General features: G+C 48.0%; 2 protein-coding genes and 3 long non-coding RNA genes across 5 annotated transcripts; 2 read left to right on the top strand and 3 right to left on the bottom strand.

Annotated features, from left to right (window-relative positions):
- Window positions 1-4,395: 4,395 nt before the first annotated feature.
- On the bottom strand, window positions 4,396-17,169 carry LOC110343680. Its single transcript, XM_040732268.1, is given in 15 exon segments — window positions 4,396-4,803; window positions 5,123-5,155; window positions 5,335-5,450; window positions 5,578-5,853; window positions 7,302-7,577; window positions 7,750-7,804; window positions 7,806-8,023; window positions 8,231-8,470; window positions 13,610-13,642; window positions 13,817-13,930; window positions 14,058-14,333; window positions 15,804-16,079; window positions 16,294-16,551; window positions 16,554-16,562; window positions 16,764-17,169. Coding segments are annotated over 15 exon segments (2,262 nt in total). The 5' UTR covers window positions 16,822-17,169; the 3' UTR covers window positions 4,396-4,779.
- On the top strand, window positions 8,470-10,003 carry LOC121134268. The gene is made up of 2 exons (XR_005871337.1): window positions 8,470-8,857; window positions 9,474-10,003. It is a non-coding gene; the product is annotated as an uncharacterized LOC121134268 (long non-coding RNA).
- LOC121134266 lies at window positions 12,848-13,603 on the bottom strand. The gene is made up of 2 exons (XR_005871335.1): window positions 13,412-13,603; window positions 12,848-13,263 (listed from the first exon to the last, which is right to left on the bottom strand). It is a non-coding gene; the product is annotated as an uncharacterized LOC121134266 (long non-coding RNA).
- On the bottom strand, window positions 13,996-16,821 carry LOC121134375 (H-2 class I histocompatibility antigen, D-D alpha chain-like). The gene is made up of 4 exons (XM_040732530.1): window positions 16,753-16,821; window positions 16,294-16,597; window positions 15,804-15,941; window positions 13,996-14,333 (listed from the first exon to the last, which is right to left on the bottom strand). The coding sequence occupies exons 1-4, from the start codon at window positions 16,819-16,821 to the stop codon at window positions 13,996-13,998; spliced, it is 849 nt and encodes a 282-aa protein (XP_040588464.1).
- A 3,318-nt stretch (window positions 17,170-20,487) lies between the features above and the next one.
- Window positions 20,488-22,673, top strand: LOC121134269. The gene is made up of 2 exons (XR_005871338.1): window positions 20,488-20,647; window positions 21,794-22,673. It is a non-coding gene; the product is annotated as an uncharacterized LOC121134269 (long non-coding RNA).
- Window positions 22,674-22,873: the final 200 nt, after the last annotated feature.

Here is a 22,873-nt window from a genome sequence, read left to right as displayed (position 1 = left end):
TCAGGAAACTGGAATTCAGCGGGCTTACCCAATTTCTCCTCATTTTATTCATTTGTGTTTATGGCCCATGGATTGGTGGTGTTCATGTTCAAGATGGAGGCTCCTCCTCTCTTGAACTCTAGAAACACCCTCACAGACATGACAGAGGCATGTCTTCTAGGCAATTCTAAGTGTAGTCAAGTGGACAGTGAAAACTGACAGGCATATACTTCATACAGTCAAACATTCAGGGCACACAATAACCCAACAGTCTTACATAAGTAGTGTATGACCTTTCCTCTAGGGATTTAGAGCTGTTTCTCTCTTTTAATGATGTCTAGATGTCATTGAGGATCACTGCCTGGGTCCTTCAGTGTCTTGGAATTACACAATGATGTCACCTCAATTTTACCAAACCTCTGTGGGTGACAGACTTGGGATAGTCCTACAAAAAGAAAGCTTCTGCCCTTGGGAGCTCTTTCAGTACACACATCCCCAAATATGTTACTTTGACATCAGGATTATCTTAAGCTAAAGACACTAAACAAACAGGAAGTGCAAGAAGATCACTCTGATACTTGTTGCTTCTAAAAGCCCCAAATGAAATTCCCTTTTGTAAGATTCTCCACCCACCTATTCCTTACCAGAAGGACAATGACATTCTTGTCATGAAAGTAGCTGAGACTGAGGAAAAACTATACAAACACTTACATTCCTGGTCACTTCTCTACCCAATTGTTTTCACTTGTCTTACCACATTTTCACAGATCACTACTTTCTATACAAGCCAGTGTATATATGTATTGATGCTAACTGCTTCTTTAAGTCTTCAGTTCCTCAGGAAGGTGCACACTTGGTAAAACTTGAATTAACTACATTTGCATCATTTTCCTCTGCTGAGCTATCTTATTTCAGTTTAGTTCTTAAGTCCAGATGTATGTAATGGTGTGCTAGGCTGGGCTCCCCAGCTCTTCACATGAGAACAGACAACTTTATATATTTGTTGTTTCTTGAGTCATTCAGTTGAACGTCAAAAGTCCCCAGAGTCAATCACAGTCTCAACCCTGTGTAAAAGTCTAATGTTCTGGCTTGAGGGATGGCTCGGAGGTTAAGAACACTGACTGTTCTTCCAGAGGAGCTTAGTGCAATTCCCAGTAGCCACTTGTTGACTAACAATCATCTGCAATGAGATCTGGTGTCCTCTTCTGGCCTGCAGGCACACATGCAGACACAACATTGCATGCATAATAAATAAGTAAATAAATAGATAAATCAATAAAAAAGTCCAAAGTTCAAAGTATCTTATGAGAATCCTGGCAAAGTCTGAACTGAACTCTCACTAAAATCAAAATTAAGGGGTAAAGCACATATTTCCAACCTACAGTGTGGCACAAGATACACATTACTGTTCCAAGAGACAGAACAGTGAGCACAGTGAGGGAATACTGGACCAAAGCAAGACCAAACTCCAGCTGGGCAAACTTCAATCTGCATCTCCATGTGTGATGTCAAAGCAGTCTTCAGATCTCTAACTCCTTTTAGCTCTGTTGACCGCTACACCCTTCTCTCTTGGGCTGAGTCCACAGAGTTTTAGCCCCTGTTTTTGAGATGTGTCCCACGACTGTGTCATCCTTTCATGCAATGGCCTCTCTGGACCTTCATGCAGGGACATCCCTGACACAGCTGGCTTCAGCTGCTTTCCTTAGCCAGAGAGAGAGATTCCACAACCCATGGACCTGTATGTCTCTCTTAGGGTCCTTGTTTCCTAGATTCTCTGGAGCTGTGGACTGCAGGCTGGTAGTCCTTTTCTCTGTGTTTAATCTCCATATAAGAGTGAGTACATGCCATGCTTGTCTTTCTGTGACTGGGTTACCTCATTCAGTATGGTTTCTTCCAGTTCCATCCATTTATCTGGGAATTTCAAGATTTTATTGTTTTTTTTCCAGCTAAGTACACTCCATTGTGTAAATATACCACATTTTCTCTAAACATTCTTTGGTTGAGGGGCATCGAAGTTGCTTCCAGCTTTTGGCTATGGCAAACAATGCTGCTATGAACATATTTGAACAGATATCCTTGTTATTTGATTTTATATCCTTTGGGTATATGCCCAAGACTGGAATTGCTGGATCTTGCGGTAGACTGATTCCCATTTTCCACAGAAACTGCCATGCTGATTTCCAAAGTGGCTGTACAAGTTTACACTCCCATCAGCAATGGAGGAGTGCTCCCCTTCTCCACATCCTCTCCAGCACAAACTATCACTGGTGTTTTGGCAGGTGTAAGATGGTATCTCAGAGTTGTTTGGATTTGCACATCCCTGATAGCTAAGGATGTTGAACAATTTCTTAAGTGTCTTTCAGCCATTTTAGAATCCTCTATTGAGAATTCTCTATTTAGTTCTGGACCCCAGTTTTTCGTTGGATTATGTGGTGTTTTGGTGACTAGCTTCTTGAATTCTTTGTATGTTTTGGAAATCAGCACTCTGTTAGATGTTGGGTTGGTGAAGATCTTTTCCCGTTTTGTTGACTGCCATTTTGTCTTGCTTCACAGTCCTTGAAGGAACAATACTCAACTTTATATGGAAAAACAAAAAACCCAGGACAATCAAAACAACCCTGTACAATAAAGGAACTCCCAGAGGCATCGCCATCCCTGACTTCAAGTTCTACTAGAGAGCTATAGTAATGAAAACAGCTTGGTACTGGCACAAAAACAGAGAGGTCAACCAATGGAATCCAATTCAAAATGCTGATATTAACACACACCTGTGAACACCTAATTTTTGACGAAGAAGCTAAACTTACACAATGGAAAAAAGAAAGCTTCTTCAATAAATGGTGCTGGCATTACTGGATGTTTGCATGTAGATTGCAGATAGATCCATATCTACCACCATGCACAAAAGTTAAGTTCAAATGGATCAAAACCCAGCCACACTGAATATCATAGAAGAAAAAGTGGGGGTGGGCAGTGGTGGCACATGCCTTTAATCCCAGCACTCAGGAGTTAGAGGCAGGTGGATCTCTGTGAGTTCCAGACTTGCTTGGTCTGAAAGAGCTAGTTCTAGGACAGTCTCCAAAGCCAGAGAGAAACCATATATATATAGATAGATATAGATATATAGATATAGATATAGATATGGAGGTATCCTTGAACTAATTGGTACAGGAGATCACTTTCTGAACATAAGGCCAGTAGCACAGACACTGAGATCAACAATTAATAAATGGTACCTCCTGAAACTGAGAATCTTCTGTAAGGCAAGGGACACAGTCAACAAGACAAAAGGGATCATGTCTTTTAAATAAACATCAATCCAAAGTAGACTAAGCCTGGAGTCACCACTGGAAGCAGCACCATGTTTCCCAGGGCCAGGGAGGGAGAGGGGACCTAGTGCTGAACAGATCCAACAGGACAGATCTGAGATGACACCCTGTGGATCCCTCCTCTCTGCCATCCTACAACTCTGCTTAAATTCTAAATGACGGGAAAGAGGGAGAGAGCCTGCAGGGAGAGGACTGGAAGGAGGCAGGAGCTCAGGATACAGAAGTTCATGTCCTTAGGTCACAGTCTCCTGAGTGCAGGGGCTTAGAAGGGTCCTAATGGGAAAGGATGGAGAAACACATTTGAATGCTGTCACTGAGGAGGCACAAGGGATAAGGAGGCAGGCTCCACTTAAAGGAACAAGAACAGGCCAAGTGCTCCATAAAAAGTAAAAAGACAACAATAAACAGCGAATATGGGGTAAAGAGCTACAGCCAGGTTAGAGCCCAGGCTGGCCTGTCCCACCAGTCCTGGCTGCTCACACTCCTGGGACAGGACAGGACTCTGGCCATCCCTGTGTCCCTGTGATCACAGATCTCAGGATGTGCTTTCAAGTGATGAGGAGAACAGAGCCAGGAGGTGACAGAGCTGAGGAGTGACCATGTCACAGCCAATGTCAAATTGAGCTGCACCTGGGCACAACCCTGCTCTCACTCAGCTCCCACAGCCTCATCCTGTGACACCAGAGACACAGAACATGATGAGCACATTTCTGGGAGGTTCTCCATGCTGCCATTCACTTCCTCCTCAAATTCTAAGTATCTCAATAATACATTTAACAGCTATCAGCCTGTCAGCTCAAGGATGTGAACAATCAAATTCGAATTGAGATCCTTAGTTTCAGTGACGAACTTAGGACCTGAAGCTCAGAGCAGGAGGAGGTAACAGGATAATGTGATCACAGATCTCAGGATGTTGTTCTAAGTGATGAGGAGAACAGAGCCAGGAGGTGACAGAGCTGAGGAGTGACCATGCCACAGCCAACAATGGACTGAGCTGCACCTGGACACATCCCTGTTCTCACTCAGCTCCCACGACATCACCTGTCCCAGCAGATGCACACAGCACAATGAGCACAGAGTCTGGGAATTTCTCCACACTTCCATTTATTTCCTCCTCAACCTCTCAGTATCTCAATAATTTATTTAACAGCTAATGAACCTGTCAGATCAATGACATGAACAATCAAGTTCAAATTGAGATCTCTGTTTTCAGTGGGGAAGTCAGAGCTTCAGCTCAGGGTAGCATGGAGGTGACAGGATGGACATGTCCCCTCCTGTCTGCTGGAACATGAGGGTTGGCTGTGGAAGGGAACACAGGCAGTACAGGGGCAGGGTCCTGGGGTGCAGGGCTGGGCTGGGCTGAGCTTCACATTGAGCCCATAGGATCACAGGGAACATCAGACACTGCTGCTGAGAGTGAACTAAGGGGTCCTGGATGTCACAGGAGAGTCCTGAACACACTGTCTGTCACTCAGTCCACACAGCTGTCTTCATGCTACAGAACAAGAGTCATGAACAATCACTCTGAAGACAACATCACAAAAACCCACCAGTCACTCACAGGTGATTGTGGGAGTCCCTGAATCCCAATCATGTCCACTTTGCCCCTCCCACACCCCATATCAGGTCCCAGAGCGTCAACTTTACAATCTGGGTGAGACACACCTGAGCTTGGGCGACTATCCGTATATGAAAGTAAAAAACATGGCCACTAGAACATTCTTCTGGAGGAGCTAATATGGGTTGCCAGAGCACCTCAAACACTCCAGGTCCACCCTAAAGGTCTCAGGGACAATCCTGGTCCCCACACTTACCTGGAGCTGGAGCATAGTTCCCTCCTTGTCCACCTGTGAGAAGAAAAGCTGTGAGAGACCAGGGAGGAGCCCAATCCTAGGCAATTTCCTTAACCGACAGCAGATCCAGGTCAGAGACAGGATCAATTAGGGAGTGTGTGGATGTGTTTCCATGAGGCAGAGCACACTGCTAAAATTGGTTGAGAGAAAAGCCAGACCCTGCCCTTTCCTACCTGTTTTCTCCTCCTCTTCCTCACAACAGCCACCACAGCTCCTATGACGGTCACAGCTCCAAGGAGAACCAGAACAGCAATGACAGCCTTGATGGGGACAGTGGACTGAGGAGGCTCTGGGAAGGGAAGGACAGGAAGGGAAGGTGAGGGTCATGACCCCAGCTCTCAGCCCTGACCCTGCTCAGGCTCTGCAGAAGGCTCCATCTTTCCCTGACCCCAGCTCTGCACCCACTCCCTCCTTACCCCATCTCAGGGTGAGGGGCTCAGGCAGCCCCTCATGGTGTACATGGCATGTGTATTTCTGCTCCTCCCCAGAAGGCACCACCACAGATGCCCACTTCTGGAAGGTTCCATCCCGGGAAGGTCTGGTCTCCACCAGCTCCATGTCCTGAGTCTGTTCCTCCTCCTCCCTCTGCCAGGTCAGGGTGATGTCAGCAGGGTAGAAACCCAGGGCCCAGCACCTCAGGGTGACATCACCTTTATGTCCAGGATGATGGGTCACATGTGCCTTAGGGGGATCTGTGTGGAAGATTTAAGAAATTCCACAGTAACTAGATAAATTGAAATCTGCAAAGAATGTTAAATCACTGATGACACTGAACTATGTGTCTGAACGCTTCTGACTGTCATCCCACTAGTGACCTGCAGGTGGAGCTGGTCCCCCTCATCACAGATCTGCACACTTTCCTGGGGGACCCAGAAGCTGAGAGGGAATCACATGACCCAGTAGGTCCCATGGTCTTCCTTATGTGATGTTCTATAGCATAAGTTAGGTGGAAAAGAATGGAAATAATTTATATATGTGATTAAATTAATATCAAAATAGGAAATTAGGGGCACAGGCTACATAAAGGGTTCCAACAACTACTGCTGCCACTATTGAGGCAGAACCCCTGTGAACAGCCATCACCAAGTGTGCGGCAGAAATGGGGTGAACCTCTGACACTGGGGCAGAGAAAGTGACTCCCCAACCCCAGCCTCTGGGGGACAAGATACAAGGTGTTGTCACCCAGGATCCCTGGAAGTTGCTGTGGAGTCCAGTGCAGCACTCACTGAGATACAGCGGTGATCACAGGGGTGTGTGGATTTTCTCTGTCACTCCAGTCCTTCAGTTGCAGAAGATCCTGTCTCTGAGGTAGTTCACCTCCTAATTCACTGGGGGCAACATTGTAACTTCTTGGGGTAGAGGAAGAACAGTGGGAGTTTGAGTGGTTAATTTTGGCAGCAAATAGTCTAAGATCATGGGAATCTTTTGTTTAAAGGGAACACTGAGTTGTCTAATTATCAGATTGGCAGTCCCCCATGATACCTGTGGAGAACGATACAGGTTATAATAAAAAGGGAGGGCCAAAGGAGTTTTACCAGTGAGGTAGAAAAACTGATGAAGGCAAAATGACAACTTAATAAAAACAAAGAGATAAAAGAAAAAGAAAACCCCCATAATTTACAGTTCTTTCCAGGGCAATCCATAATTGCCACGTGACCATTCTAGGAAGAGATAGAATTGGGGTGAGGTAGGGATGCAAACCTCACACACAGGAATCTGGGAGAATGTATTATTTGGAAAGTTCTACGAATTGGGGAACCAGCCTATTGTAAGGGCGTCCACGTCTCCCATCAAGTAAAGGAGACTCCGGTCCTGGTGTGTAAGGCTGACACACTCAGACACTGGGTCTGGGCAGAGAACCCAGTTTGGGAGAGGCCATGGCTGACCAGGGCTGCAGACTGAAGGAGCCACTGCTGGGGATGTGGGCGTCTTCTCTTCTCCCTCCTGAGACAGATCTGGATCTGTCCAGGGAGAAGGCTGAGCCCTGGGAGATCAGTGCAGTCCCTGCCAGGCTGGATCAGGAGCCCCAGGGACACTGTGTCCCCTCAGAGACAGGGGCAGGACCCCAGCTGAGGTCTCTTCTTCCTCAGGACCCAGCCCAGCCCAAGGGCAGGGGGAGGAGTTGCCCTGGGCCCTCCACCTGTGCACAGCAGCTGCTCCTTCCCATGCTCCAGGTATCTGCCAAGGCATGCATGCGCCCTCCAGGTATCTGCCCTCCATTGCTCAGCTATACCATCCTCCTCCCACATGCTCCGGGTGATAAGGGCTGCTGCTGTGTTTGCCGCAGTCCATGTCCTCAGGTCGTCGTTCAGAGAGATGTAATCCTCGCCATCGTACACATCCTGACTGTACCCGTGAAGGAGGCGCCCGTCCGACCCCAAGTGACAGCCGTACATGCCCTGGAAGTAGTGAGAGCCTGCGGGACCAAGTGTTCAGCCCTGCATCGCGACCCCGCCCACCCGCGCATCATCTAAACTGAAAGGGAAACCGGGTCCCAGTCTGTGTTCTCTGCTTTCCAGACCTCGGAATTGGTACCCTGGGGGACTTCGGGACATGAAGGTCGTGACCTCCGACCCGGGGTCACTCACCACCCTCACTCTGATTGTAGCAACTGAGCATGTTCCTCAGGTCAAATAGGAAGGAAAGTCTGCTCAGTGCCCTTGGCGATCTGTGTCTCCCTCTCCCAATACTCGGGCCCCTCCTTCTCTATCCACGGCGTCCGCAGCTCCACTCTCGGATTCTCCGCGTCGCTGTCGAAGCGCACGAACTCCGTGTAGTCCACGTAGCCAACAGAGACGAAACGGGTCTCCCCGAGGCCTGGCCGGGACATGATGGTGTAGAAATACCGCATGGATTGCGAGCCTGGGGACGGCGCGCGGTGAGACCCCGACCTCCTCCAGGGTCCCCCCGGCAGGTGCGCGCGGGCCGGGAGGGGAGCGGGGCGCGGGGCTCGGGACGCGGGAGGGGAAGGGGCGGGAGGGTCTGGCCGGGCGATACGGGGACGCGGATTCCCCGGTGCCGCCCCCGCCCTCCCCGCAGACGCCGTTTCCCTCTCGACCCCGCACTCACCCGCGCGGATCTGGGTCGGGGCCAGGGCGGCCGCCAGCAGCAGGAGCAGTGCAAGCAGAGTCATAGCCCCCATCTCAGATCTGGGCGTCAGGGTTCCCTGCATGGACTTTATACCCGGTGCCCCCTTGGCGAAGCTGGTTGGTTCCCAGGAATCTTGACACCCAGTGGAGATGAGAATCGAGTCGTTATCAGTGTCCGGGCAGAAGGAGCTGACACAGTTCAGGAGCTGGAGAAGTGAAACTGGGGACAGAGGAATCCCAAGTGCTGGGCTTCCCCACCCAGACCTCACAGCTGGGGACTTTGTCTGACCCCGTGCTGCAGGACAAATCACAGATCGCTGTTTGTCCAGGTGTCTCTTAGCAGCATAAGGCCAACTGCTCCTCAGGTCAGGATGATACCTAAGAGCTAGAAATTTCCACATAAAATAAAGGCAGCAATTAAAATGAATGTTCAAGGAAACAGGTGCTGTTGTAGTCCTGGTGAGTGCATGGGGCCGCCGTGGACACCTGCATGGGAGGTGACTGGAGTTTTCACAGCTCTGGTCAAGCCCTTTGGACACACTGTGTCATGCGTGACTCCATGCAGGAAGGACTCTCTACCCTCCTCTGCTTTCACTTTCTACTTCAGGTATGTGTGGCTGGAACTTGGAGACATCAATCACAATCCACAGAAACAAACAAATAAAATATGTACATTTGATTTTTCTTCACACTACAGAACTGTAGGACAAAACCTAGAATCCCCAGTGTGTATCTCTGCCATGAGAATCACCCTCTGTCCAGTGTCCACACTGCACAGGCTGAGGAACTCAGGTGCCAAATGGTTATCAGGCCCAGGGCCCCACAAGCCTATGACGTTCATCTCCGTCATCTAGTAAAGTGTGAGTGAGGTCAGAGAGAGACAGGAAGAGCTAGTGCAAGACCGAGAGAGAGAGAGAGAGAGAGAGAGAGAGAGAGAGAGAGAGAGAGAGAGAGAGAGAGAGAGAGAGGCAGAGACAGAGAGAGACAGAGAGAGACCAAGAGAGACAGAGACACAGATAGACAGAGACAGACAGAGAGACAGAGAGTCACAGGTTGCATAACTTCTACCACACTATCATCATTATTCTGCTTTATACTTAGTTACAATCCCTCTCTCACTGTGGTTTATTCACTAAAGCAACTTTACCACTGAAGTGTGTGGACACGGGGAAATGTGCAGTGTAGACAGGGATCGCTGTGATACTGTATTCTGTCTCCACCAGATCTTTGTCCCAGTGGGGAAGGGGTCAACTGTGCTGAGACGATGACCCAGGTCCACACAGACAATCTCAGGACTATGGAGAGAAGATCCGTGTAAGACACAACCACCTGGAGCCACAGACGGTCATCTGGGAAGAAACACTAGGAATCTGAGTGTAAGCACAAGGCTGTGAAGACTGGATCCTGAGTGATGAGCAAAGTCTATTTAAAAGGGAGGTTCCAGAGCACCAGGCTTGGCAGTGTGAGCGCCCCCTGCAGGTGGACACAGGAGCCTGGTGTCTGTGGGAATCTGTGTGGTGCTTGCAGGCCAGGGCCTCTACTTTAGAGAGAAATCATCTCTCCCCTGTATCCCGACACTAGTGTTGTTGCCATTGTGTTCCCGGAAGTGACTTTTCTTCTGGAAGATCCGGAGTCTAGCTTGTGAAGAGAAGGAAGAGGAAGGGTGAGGAGAGAATGAAATGTTCTGGGCTGTGGGTGTCTCCTGGTGATTTTGTTTTTGTTTCTGTTTTTGAGACAAGGTCTGTCTCCTCCATTCTGGCTGTCCTGAATCTTACTATGTAGATCAGGCTCGTCTTGAACTCAGAGAACCACCTGCCTTCGTATCCCAAGTACTAGGGCTAAAGGTTTGTGTGAACACCTGGCTTTACTTTTTTTCTATGCCTGGTATAACACACTGTGACACCAGCAACTTACAAAAGGAAACATTTAATTTGGTCTTAGGTTTTCAGAAATTTTGAGTCCATGGTGGCAGAGGAAAGGAATGGTGGCTGGAGCAGCTGAGAGCTCACATCTTGCTCTGCAAGCTTCAGAGACACTGGAAATAGGGAGGGCTGTGGGGGGAAAGTCCCATCTGCCTCCATTTTGCTCTCTCTGCTTCCTGTTTGCCACTGAGATGTGAGCTCTGGGCTTCCTGCTCAGGACTCTCTGCCTGCTGCTCAGGGCACTGCTCTCTTGCCATGATGCACTCTCAGCCATTGGAACTGTAGCCCAAACACACTCTTCCAAATGTTGGCTTGGCCATGGTCTTTCATCACAAAAACAGAAAATTACTCATACATACACATGATTGAAAAAAATACTATTTCTTTGTAGACCTTGAACTCCCAGAAATTCACCTGCCTCTGATTTCAGAGACCTAGAAAATTCACACCATAAATCTTTTAAAAAGAGTAAGTCTATACCTTGTTCTATTCACCTGCCCTCTGGGTATCTCCCCTTCTGCCCTCCAGCTCCTGAGACAACCTGTCCTTGTTTATTCCCTTCACTGTATCACAGGCGTCTGCCCACCACAGTGCTGGCTCCAGGAGACCAGCAACACCGTATCACTACCCAGTGAGTCTCAGAAACAGGGCTCACATCTCACATCTGGAACAGACCACTGTGTCCCCTGCTTGAGAAGTGGATTTCCTCCTCCCCAAATAAGACAGTGACAGCAGACCAAGGAGAACATCCATTCACCATCAGCTCAGTGAGCCCTGAGCTCACTGGTCACTCACAGGATCCTGGGTGAGTCAGGGATAAGCACTGACATCCCACCCCAGTGTGCATGTCACTCAGGCAGCTGCATCACTGAGTCCCCTGCACAGCTCCCAGCTGCTCTGCTCAACAGACTCCTCTCCCTCAGGAACCACAGCTGGTTTAACCCTGAGAGGGAAGTGCTACATTGTGTCAGCTCCGTGAACCTGTAGCTTCTTGTGTTTCCTGAGCCTCATCAGCCTCCTCCTGACTCCAGAAGGAAGGTTCCTTCACTCTAGAGGAAAATTCACACCATCGCCTCCCTCTTCTACAGGAGCTCCCTTTGCTAATACAACCTCAGCCAAGTGCTGGTGTGTCAGGGGCAGCACCAGGTCCCCTCACACTGAGGTCAGGGTCACCTGAGCTCTCCACTCAGCAAAGCCCACCTCTCCCTCCCACGCCCCCCCACCTACCTGCCTTTCTGTCTATGATCTATCATCCTTTTTTTTTTTTACTTCATTCATCAAACTTTTTTTGGGTATATGAATGTTTGCTGGGTCCCAGGCACTAGAAGTTATCATCCCTCACAAGACAAAGATAGTTGCATCACGACAGAGATTATCACCTCCTTGGTCATCAGACATCTCTGCTAAGACTCCTGGAGCTCCTGACTTGAAGTCACAAGGCTAGAAGAGAAAACACAGGTGCCAGAACCTGGAGCAGGGGATAAAGTACTTTCCATATCTGGTGTTCCCACAACCTATCTTTTTAAAGATTTATTTTATTTATTACATATACAGTGTTCTGCCTACATACCAGAAGGGGGTGCCAGATTGAATTGTAGATGGTTGTGAGCCACCATGTGGTTGCTGGGAATTGAACTCAGGACCTCTGGAAGAGCAGTCAGTACTCTTAGCCTCTGAGCCATCTCTCCAGCCCCCCACAACCTATTTTTAAACATTCATTATTTTACATCTGTGAATGAATTCTTGCCTGTAGGTATTTGCACCATGTGTCTATCTGGTGTCCACAGGGGGCATTTCATGCTATGGAACAGGAGTTACGGATGGCTATCAGCCACGGTGTAGGTGCTGGTGTCTAACATGGTTCCTCTGCAAGAACAGCCAGTGATCTGAAATCCTGAGCCATCTCTTTAGTCCCTGGATCATATCTTTTAAACAAACACAAATCTAAAGTAGACTCAGCCTGCAAATCCTGGAATCTCCACTGGAGGCAGCACCAGAATTCCCAGAGCCAGGGAGGGAGAGGGGACCTTGGGCAGAACACAGATCCAACAGGACAGATCTAAGATGAGACCCTGTGATCCCTCCTCTCTGCCATCCTACAACTCTGGTTAAATTCTAAATGATGGGAAAGGAGAGAACCAGGGAGGGGCCTGGAATGAGGCAGGAGCTGAGGAGACAGAAGTTCATGTTCTCAGGCCACAGTCTCCTGAGTGCAGGGATCTAGTTGGGTCCTGATAGGAAAGGAAGGAGAAATACATTTTAATGCTGTCACTCAGGGGGCACAAGGGATAAGGAGACAGACTCCACCCACAGGAACAAGAACAGGTCCAGTGCTCCACAGAAACTAAAAACACTACAATACACAGCAAATATGGGGTAAGAGACACAGCCAGGTCATAGCCCAGGCGACATGTCACAGCTGCCCTGGCTGCTCACAATCCTGGGACAAGACAAAGCTCTGGCCATCTCTGTGTCCCTGTGATAACAGATCTCAGCATGTGGTTCTAAGTGATGAGGAGAACAGAGCCAGGAGGTGACAGAGCTGAGGAGTGACCATGTCACAGCCAACAACGGACTGAGTTCCATGTAGACACACCCTTTTTCACACTCAGTTTCCACACAGTCTCATTCTGTCCCACCAGATGCACCCAATACAATGAACACAGATTCTGGGAGGCTCTCCACATTAATGTTTATTTCCTCCACAATCTCTAAGTATCTCAATAATTTATTTAACAGCCAATCAACCTGTCAGATCAAGGATGTGAACAATCAAGTTCAAATTGAGATCCTTATTTTCATTGGGGAAGTCAGGGTCTACAGCTCAGGGCATCATGGAGGTGACAGGATGGAGATGTCCCCTCCTGTCTACTGGAACATGAGGGTTGGCTGTGGAAGGGAACACAGGCAGTGCAGGGACAGGGTCCTGGTGTGCAGGGCTGGGCTGGGCTTAGCTGATCTTCACATTGAGCCCATAGGATCACAGGGAACATCAGACACCTTTGCTGAGAGTGAACTGAGGGGCTCTGGATGTCACAGGAGAGGCCTGAACACACTTTTTGTCACTCCGTCCACAGCAGCTGTCTTTAAGCTACAGAACAAGAGTCATGAACAATCACTGTGGAGACAACATCCCAACAACACACCACTCACTCACAGGTGATTCTGGGGGTCCCTGAAACCCAATCACGTCCACTTTGCCCCCCACCCCAATCCCAACTCAGGTCCCAGAGTGTCACCTTAACAGTCTGGGAGAGACACATCAGAGCTCTGGGAACTGTCCCTGCCTTGGGTAAAAACACATATATTCATAAGAAGGTAAAAACATGGCCCCTAGAAGATTTTGCTGGAGGAGCTATTATGGATTTCCAGAGGCCTCCTAAGCACTCCAGGTTCACCCCACCAGTTTCAGGGACAATCCTGCTCCCCACACTTACCTGGAGCTGGAGCATAGTTCCCTCCTCTTCCACCTGTGAGAACAAAAGCTGTGAGAGACCAGGGAGGAGCCCAACCCTAGGAAGTTTCCAGAACCAACAGAAGTCCCGTGCTAGAGACAGGAGGTGTGGGGGTGTGGGGGTGTTTCCATGAGCAGAGCACACTTCTAAAAGGGGCTGAGAGAGAACTCACACCCTGCCCTTTCCTACCTGTGTTTCTCCTCCTCTTCCTCACAACAGCCACCACAGCTCCAATGATCACAGCTCCAAGGAGAACCAGAACAGCAATGACTGCAATGATGGGGACAGTGGACTGAAGAGGCTCTGGGAAGGGAAGGACAGGAAGGGAAGGTGAGGGTCATGATCCCAGCTCTCAGCCCTGACTCTGTTCAGGATCTGCAGAAGACTCCATCTTTCTCTGACCCCAGCTCTGCACCCACTCCCTCCTTACCCCATCTCAGGGTGAGGGGCTCAGACAGCCCCTCATGGTGCACATGGCATGTGTATTTCTGCTCCTCCCCAGAAGGCACCACCACAGATGCCCACTTCTGGAAAGTTCCATCCCCAGATGGTCTGGTCTCCACCAGCTCCATGTCCTGAGTCTGTTCCTCCTCCTCCCTCTGCCAGGTCAGGGTGATGTCCGCAGGGTAGAAGCCCAGGGCCCAGCATCTCATGGTGACATCACCTTTAGGTCCAGAATGATGGGTCACATGTGCCTTTGGGGGATCTGTGTGGAAGATTTAAGAAACCCCACAATAACAAGACAAACTGAAATCTGCAAAGACTAAGTTAAACCAATGATGACACTGAACTATGTGTGTGATCACTTCTGGCTGTCATCTCACTAGTGACCTGCAGGTGGAGCTGGTCCCCCTCATCACAGAACTGCACATTTTCCTGGGGGTCCCAGGAGGGCCACATGGTCTTCCTTATATGATGTTCTATAGCATATGTTAGGTGGTAAAAGACTAGAAGAAGGGTTGGAAAATAATTTTTATATGTGACGCATATCAAAATAAGAAATTAGGGGCACAGGGTACATAAAGGGTACCCCAACTATTGTTGACACTATTGAGGCACAAGCACTGTGGCCATCTTTCTGAGCAGCATCACTGTCTGTCCAGGTGAACAGCCATCACCAAAGTGTACAGCAGAAATGGGGTGAACCTCTGACACTCAGAGAAAATGACTCTTCAAGCCCTGCTCCTGGGGGGGACAAGATACAAGGTGTTGTCACCCAGGATCCCTGGAAGCTGCTTTGGAGCCCTGTGAGGACTCACTGGGACACAGCGGTGCTCACAGGGCTGTGTGGATTTTCCCTGTCATTCATGTCTTTGAGTTGCAGAAGCCCCTGTCTGTGAGGAAGTTCACCTCCTAATTCACTGGGACAACACAGTAACTTGTTGGGGCTGAGGGAGAGCAGGGAGCTCTGGATGGTTAATTCTGGCAGAAAATAGTTTAAATCACTGGAATTTTTCTCATTTAAGGAGGACACTGACATAACTTGTCTACTTATCTGGAGCACGAGGCCCCCGTGGCACCTGTGAGACTGACACCCATGATAGTGCAAGGGGAGGGAGAGAAGCAATAGCAGCAGAGGGAGGGAGAAAATCGACTAAAAGCAAAATGACAACTTCAAAATAGAAGAGAGAAAAGAGAAAAGACAGAAAGCAAACCCCACAGTTTAGAATTCTCCTAGGGCTCCCCATAAATGTTCATTCTAGGAAGAGATAAAATTGGAATGAGGGAGCCATGCAAACCTCACACACAGGAAGCTGGGAGAATGTATTCTTTGGAAAGTTCTAAAACTGGGGAACCAGCCTAGGGCAGGGCGTCCTCCTCTCCTATCAGGTACAGGAGACTTCCGGTCCTGGTGTGTAAGGCTGACACACTCAGACACTGGGTCTGGGCAGAGAACCCAGCCTGGGAGAAGCCATGGCTGACCCAGGGCTGCAGACTGAAGGCGCCACTGCTGGGGATGTGGGCATTTTCTCTCCTCCTGAGACAGATCTGGAACCTTCCAGGGAGAAGGCTGAGCCCTCGGAGATCAGTGCAATCCCTGCCAGGCTGGATCAGGGGCCCCAGGGACACTGTGTCCCCTCAGAGACAGGGGCGGGACCCCACCTGAGGGTCTCTTCTTCCTCAGGACTGAGCCCAGCCCGAGGGCAGTGGGAGGAGTTGCCTGTGACCCCTGCACCTGTGCGCAGCAGCTGCTCCTTCCCGTTCTCCAGGTATCTGCTGAGCCACTCCAAGCAGGTGCCCTCTATGTAGGCCTTTTCATGCTCTGCAAAACCAGCCCGTTCCCACTTGCGCTGGGTGATCTGAGCCGCTGTGTCTGCAGTGGTCCAAGTCCTCAGGTCCTCGTTCAGGGCAATGTAATCTCAGCCATCGTAGGCGTCCTGATGGTAACCACGGAGCAGTCGCTTGTCTGACCCCATGTCACAGCCATGCATCACCTGAATGGTGTGAGAGCCTGCAAGGAACCCGAGGTCAGCCCCGCCCACCTTTCCAGCCCTGGGGTTATCCTTGCCCTGCTGCCTGTCCACCTGCTGATTCTCTAAACTGAAAGGGAAACCGGGTCCTGGTCCCAGATGTCCTCCTCCTAGACCTCGGACTTGTGACCCAGGGCGACTCCAGGCCGGTTCTTAAGGTCTTGAGAGGTTTACCTCCGACCCGGGGTTACTCACCACCGGCGCTCTGGTTGTAGTAACCCAGCAGGGTCCTCAGGTTCTGTCGGTAAACCTGCTCGCTGTTCTTGACGAACCTTGTCTGCCTCTCCCAATGCTCCGGCCCCTCCTGCTCCACCCAAGGTGCCAGCGGCTCATATCTTGGATTCTCGGCGTCGCTGTCGAAGCGCACGAACTGCGTGTCGTCTACGTAACCCACTGCAATGAACCGGGGCTCCCCGAGGCCGGGCCGGGACATAATGGTGCGGAAATACCGCAGGAGTGCGAGCCTGGGAGAGGAACAAGGTGAGACCTCGACCTCCTCCTGGACCCCAAACAGGTTCTTGGGCCAGGAGGGGAGCAAGGCTTGGGGCTCGGGAAGCAGGTGGGTAAGGGGCGGGAAGACCTGGCCGGCTATGGGGAGACAGGGCTTGCCAGGTGCCACCCCGCCCTCCCCGCAGAGGCCATTTCCCTCCCGACCCTGCAGTCACCAACAAGGGCCTTGGTCTGGGCCAGGGCAGCCACCAGCAGCAGTAGCAGTGGCGCCATGGCCCTCTTCTCAGATCTGGGCGAGTCCACTGTGAGCTTGGACTTTGTAACTGGTGCCCTCAGAAGGCACCGGTTGGTTCTCTGGCATATCGACACCCAGTGCGGGTGAGAGCCCACAATTGGCAAAAGGACCTGGCACACATTAGGAGCTGAAGAACTAAACTGGGAGGAGGGGACATGGGGATACCCGTGCCCTGGGCTCCCCCACTGCAAACTCTACCTGCAGACTGAGACTTTGCCTGACCCTGTGCTTCAGGAGAGAGCACTATTTGCCGTGGTGTCTCTGAGCTGCCTAGGGCCAACTGCTAGTCAGGTTATTATCTTATGCATTGCTAGGAGGGGCATCTTTTGAGTCACAGCTCACAGGTTCAGGTCCATCCTGGTGAGGGAGTCTGAGGCTCCTGTTCACATCGCTGCACATGCAGTCAGGAAGCCGGGAGATGGATACTAGTGTTCAGCTCAGTTTCTTCTTTTTATTCATCTGGGACCCCAGCCAATGGGATGGTGCTGCCCTTGTTCAGGCTGGATCTTTCTCCCTTAGTTAACACTCTTAGTGGTTTTTCCCCCTGGAGACTCTAAATACAATTCAGTTGCTCATCAGTATCAGCCGTCACCCTGCTTCTAGAGAACGTGTCCACATGTTAGAGAACACGCAGTCTGTTGCTACTGGTTAATTTATTCTGAAAATATTCTTTAGGGCCACTTGGTCCCAGCACAGTCTAACTCTGACGTGTTTGTGGGTTTCTGGGTTTGTTTTGTCTCCTTTACTTTGGAGGAGCTGAAATCTGCCCATTGCTAAAAGTGGGATGTTGGGTACCCAAAGGTCCTTGTACCCACAGATCGCTAGGGAAACCAGGAATGTTAATCATGCAGGGGTGTCTCCTCAAAGGAGGAAACAGTTGTTTTCTACTCAGAAGTCTGGGAGCTGAGGTTGTAGTGACCTGGTAATCACTGCACTGCTTTCTGTGCAGACAGACAGACCTCACTCAAATCTCCCATAAGGTTTATCCCAGCTTCCTGGCCCTAGATCTTGGTCTTGTTTCTCAGTCAATAGAACCCAACCATAGGGGAGATACCACATGCACTTTATAGTACAGACGACCTCTGTGCTATCTGAACGACTGAGACCATCCAGATCCTTCCCTAGAATCCATCTTTCCTTCTTCTTTTTAAAATTTAAATTAGAAACAAGCTTGTTTTACATGTCAATCCCAGTTCCCTCTCCCTCCCCTCCTCCCCTGACCCCCCTACCTACCACCCACCCACCCCCTTTCTGCTCCCCAGGGCGGGTGAGGTCTTCCATGGGGGAGGATCTTCAAAGTCTGTCATATCACTTGGAGCAGGGGCTAGACCATCCCGCATGTATCCAGGCTTAGTGAGTAGCCCTCTATGTGAAAATTGGTTCCAAAGATCATTTGTATGCTAGGGATAAATACTGAACCACTCAGAGACCACATAGATTGCCCAGGCCTCCTAACTGAAACAGGGGATATGGATTTGTCCTATACTTGTCTGTTCTTGATTTAATTTCGGTAAGTGATAGCTATCCAGAAAATTGTCCATGTCCTTTAAATTTTAGAATTTTGTGCAATACAGGTTTTCAAAGTATGACCTGATGATTCTCTGGATTTTCTCAGTGTCCATTGCTAGGTCCCCCTTTTCATTTCCGATTTTGTTAATTTGCATGTTCACACTCTGCTGTGTGGTAAGTTTGGATAAAGATTTGTCCCTCTTGTTGATTTTCTCAAAGAACCAACTCTTCGTTACATTGATTCTTTGTATTGTTTTCCTAGTTTCTACTTTATTGATTTCAGTCCTCAATTTGATTATTTTTTGGCATCTCCTCCTAGGTGAGTTTGCTTTTTTTTTGTTCTAGAGCTTTCAGTTGTGCTGTTAACTCTCTAGAAGTCTGAACCAGCACCAACTAAGTCACTGGACCCTTTTACCTAAAGAAGCAAAGAGCAAATCAGAAGAGATAGAGGAGGGGGATCTTTTAGAGACAAAATGGGGGAGATTATACAACTGTTTTGGAATAATAATCTTGGCTTCAAAATTCAGTGATAAGGATGGCATTGTTACATCTGTAAACAAGCAGGTGTTGGATAGACGTTACTGCAGAAGTCTTTTCTGAGTAGGGCTACAGTGGCTTTCCACAAGATTGTAAATCAGGCAGTCTTTCCTTGTTATTCTTTTTACCAGGCACACACATGTAGGATTCCATCCTTTGTAATACTCCAGCATTATTTATGTACCTGTCTGCTACTTTTAGTTTTTTTTCCCCTAGGGCTCTGTTTTAATCCTCAGAACTTTTATAAAGGAATCTCCTACCAGTAGAGGATGTCTGTTTCCTCAGGATACAAAAAGGCTGCCCTATTTCCCTTTTCTGTCAAAGGCAAAAATTCAGTGGGCAATTAGGAAGGTCATAATATCTGGGCAGAATGGTTTTGCCTTAGATTTTTATGGAGGAAAGTAGTCCTACCTTAGCTGTGATGATTTACAGGCAGGGTTCTTTTGAAGCCAGGAAAGTCAAGGTCATTTGGCTGAATAGAAAATGTTTAGAATTGTGTTTAGTTAGTTTAGGAACATGAATACATTTTAACTTCTTCCACCAAAATACTAGTGCGCGTGCATACACACACACACACACACACACACACACACACACACACACACAGGAGAGAGAGAGATTCTTAATGTGAAAAAGGAACTATTCACTGAAGCTGCTCTGAGCCAGAAAAGAGTTTGCTATTTAAGCCTCTTGCAGGTTAATGCACAAAGGCTAGATAGAGCATTCCCAAATATCGCAAGGACGTGGCTTACACACTTTGGCCTCTGTGTTCTGGGGATGTGGCTTCATATATTTTGTTTAGGTATTTAAAATGACTCTAGTCAGTAAGGACTAGAATGAGAATGGAAGGGAATGACAAGAGGCCACAAGGAAACATAAACAGCCCTCATGTCTACATGACGACACTCACCAGCTCACTTGTACAACTGGACTGGACACTGACCAGTTCCCGGTATTTCTTGTTTCTTATCCATTTAGGCCCCCTTGCTCCCTTACCACAATACAACCTAGCTTTCTCTGATCCTCACAAGTAGCCAAAATTCTCTTTACAAGTTGAAAACAAGCTCCTGCTTGCTTAAACTGGTTCTTAGAATTGGTTGATTTTAGAATAAAATGTATAGCAAAAAGACATCAAACTGGTGTTTGCTGATCTGGTCTTATTTCCCAACATTTTTCTCTTTACATAAGAAATTCCAGCCAAGTTTGTGTGAGCTCATGCGTGCATTTGAATAGAACAAAGTCCTTCCTACCTCTCCTTTCCTCCCCAAGAACACCTAACCCCCTTCCCCAGTTCTTCACAAAAGCAACTTATTCTAGCTCAGATATCAGCTCTTTGAAGCTTTCCTCGATTTTACTATATACAATAACCTCCCTGGCACACTGCTCTCCTCTCCAGAAGGTTTAGCTAGTTGATTCATTTATTGACTTTTCAGGACAAGGAAGTCATTTTGTCTGACACGTATGTTTTACTCTCATTGTCAATCAGAGCACATGATTGATTCACAGTACTACCTCCCTTTCTCTTGGTATTTATTTATTTATTTATTTATTTATTATGTTTGCAGTGTTCCTCCTGCATGTACACCTGTATGTCAGAAGAGAGCATCAGATCACATTACGGATGGTTGTGAGCCACCATGTGGTTTCTGGGAATTTAACTCAGGACCTCTGGAAGAGCAGCCAGTACTCTTAACTGCTGAGCCATTTCTCCAGCCCCACTGTCTATATATTTTTGTGGAGGGAAAAAACACCAACAAGGTATGTTAGGGATGTGTTAATGATCTTTGATGTTTAATCTGTATAAGCAACTTGATGGGGTGGAGAATCACCTAGGTGACAAGCTTCTTGTACCTCTGAGACATTTCTAGATGAGGCTAATTGAGGAGTGAAGACCCACCCACTGTGAATCCTTTTCATAGGCTGGGGACCCACAACGAATAAAGGTGAGAAAATGAGCCAAGCATAAACACTCACAGACCTCTGCTTCCCGGCTGCAGACACAATGTAATGGCAGCTTTATCCTCTTAGGTCATAATAAATAACAACATGATGGATGGAGCCATATTGACCTAGAGGGACTGCCAGACAGACATGTAGTGAAAATGTTTGAGTGGTGTCTTAGTGCTCTACAGCTCTAAAGAGACACCATTGCCATGGTGGTTTAAATAGGTATGGCCCCCAGTGACCCATGTGTTGAGTCAACGCTTGGCCCACAGAAAGTGGCACTATTAGGAGGTGGGGCCTTGTTGGAGGAAATGTGTCACTGTGAACATGGGCTTCGAGGTCTCGTGCTCAAGTTACTCCTCCTGTGATGCGCCGTCTCCTGCTGCTGCCTGTGCCGTCTCAGCTCCTTCTCCAGCACATGCCTGTAGCCACGTTTCCCACTATGACGATAATAAACTGAACATCTGAAACTGTAAGCCAGGCTCAACTAAATATTTCCCTTTATAAGAGTTGCTGTGCTCATGCATAGCCTGATCTGATTGTGGGAGCCCAGGCAGTGTAACCAGGATCTATGCCTGGTGTATGTGCGGGCCTTTTGGAGCCCATTCCATATGGTGGGATGCTTGTTCAACCTCGATCGATGCAGCGGGAAGAGGCTTGGTCCTACCTCGCCTCAATGTGCCACGCTTTGATATCTCCCCACTGGAGACCTTGCCCTTTCCGAAGAGCAGATGGGAGATAGGTTGGATGGGTTATGGGGGGGTAGCAGGAGGAGAGCAGTGAGGGGGAACTATGGTTGGTATGTAAAATGAATAAAAAAAATAGAATAAGTTATAATTAAAAAAAAAAGAGTTTCTGTGGTCAAGGTGTCTCCTCACAGCAGTAGAAACCCTAAGACAACGACCATGGCAACTCTTACAAAAAAGAAAGCATTTAATTGGAGCTGGTTTACACTTTCAGAGGTTTAATTCATTACCAGCTGACAGCATGCAAGCAGACACTGTTCTGGAAAAGCAGCTGAGAGTCCTACATCCGGCTCCGCAGGCAGCAAGAGGAGAGCAAGAAACCAGTGGACCTGACTTGGGCTTTTGAGAACCTCAAAGGCCACCTTCAGTGGCACACTTCTTCTAACAAGGCCAAACTTCCTAATCCTTTCAGAAAGTGCCACTCCCTGTTGTGACCAAACATTCAAATCTATGAGCCTATGGAGGCCATTCTTATTCAAACCACAAATGGATAACGACAATGTTGTATGCAGCTATAACCAGTCATAAAACTAACTCTTTGGTGGAGGTTGGTGACCAGTGACAGGAAGTGGAAAAGAAGGGTGAGTAGAATCAACGTGTACTACCTACATGTATGATGATGCCACAAAGAAATCTGTTATTGTGTGTGTTACTTTAAAAAGCAAAGTACACTTTCTGAGTACAAGAAAATGGATTTGGGATGAATTAATATATGAAATCAAAGCCAAGTCTTCTTTCCTGGTTATGTTTTAGTTGTTGGTGGTGAAAACTTCCTTTCTATAATTATGAGCTTTTGCAACCAAGTATATAGACATTTTATTTACTGAGATAGAGAAAGACATGGCTATTTAAGGGGAGGAAAATGATTTGCTATGAACATCATAATAACATTTTATATTAAAGTCTCACCTGATATATTTGTCTGGATGATATGTTAAAATGATGTTTGGTAGTTTTCACAGACTGCATCTGGTGCTACTTTAATTGAATTTATTATGAAGTATTTTATTCTTTTTGTGTTACTCTAAATGAATTTAAAAATTTTGCTTCTGCGTTGTCCCTTGTAAAGTACATAAAAATACTATTGGTTTTCATATTGTTCTTGTTTCTTGAAGTCTTGTTGAATGCATTTATTAGCTATAGTCGTTGATGGCATACTCTTGACATAAAATCAAGCACAAGAAGCTTCTGCACATTTGAAGATGCTTGCTTGCATGGTGGGAGCAGGCAACCATAAGGTTCTCCCTGACTAGTTAAATCGGTGTCCTGTGCTCTATAAAACAGTCAGCCTGCA

Source organism: Mesocricetus auratus, unplaced genomic scaffold, assembly GCF_017639785.1.
Source record: "Mesocricetus auratus isolate SY011 unplaced genomic scaffold, BCM_Maur_2.0 Super-Scaffold_100027, whole genome shotgun sequence".
Classification (NCBI taxonomy): domain Eukaryota; kingdom Metazoa; phylum Chordata; class Mammalia; order Rodentia; family Cricetidae; genus Mesocricetus; species Mesocricetus auratus.
Note: the sequence above shows the minus strand (reverse complement) of the source record. Positions and strands in the feature narration are given on the sequence as shown.

Excerpts from the sequence above, each read along its gene's own strand:
- LOC121134375 (XM_040732530.1), bottom strand. The coding sequence starts at position 16,821 with ATGGCGCCACTGCTACTGCTGCTGGTGGCTGCCCTGGCCCAGACCAAG. Across the intron at positions 16,598-16,752 it reads CCCTTGTTGGTGACTGCAGG|GAGGAGGTCGAGGTCTCACC; the intron begins GTCGGGAGGGAA and ends TTTGGGGTCCAG. Across the intron at positions 15,942-16,293 it reads CTACAACCAGAGCGCCGGTG|ACACAGCGGCTCAGATCACC; the intron begins GTGAGTAACCCC and ends GGACCACTGCAG.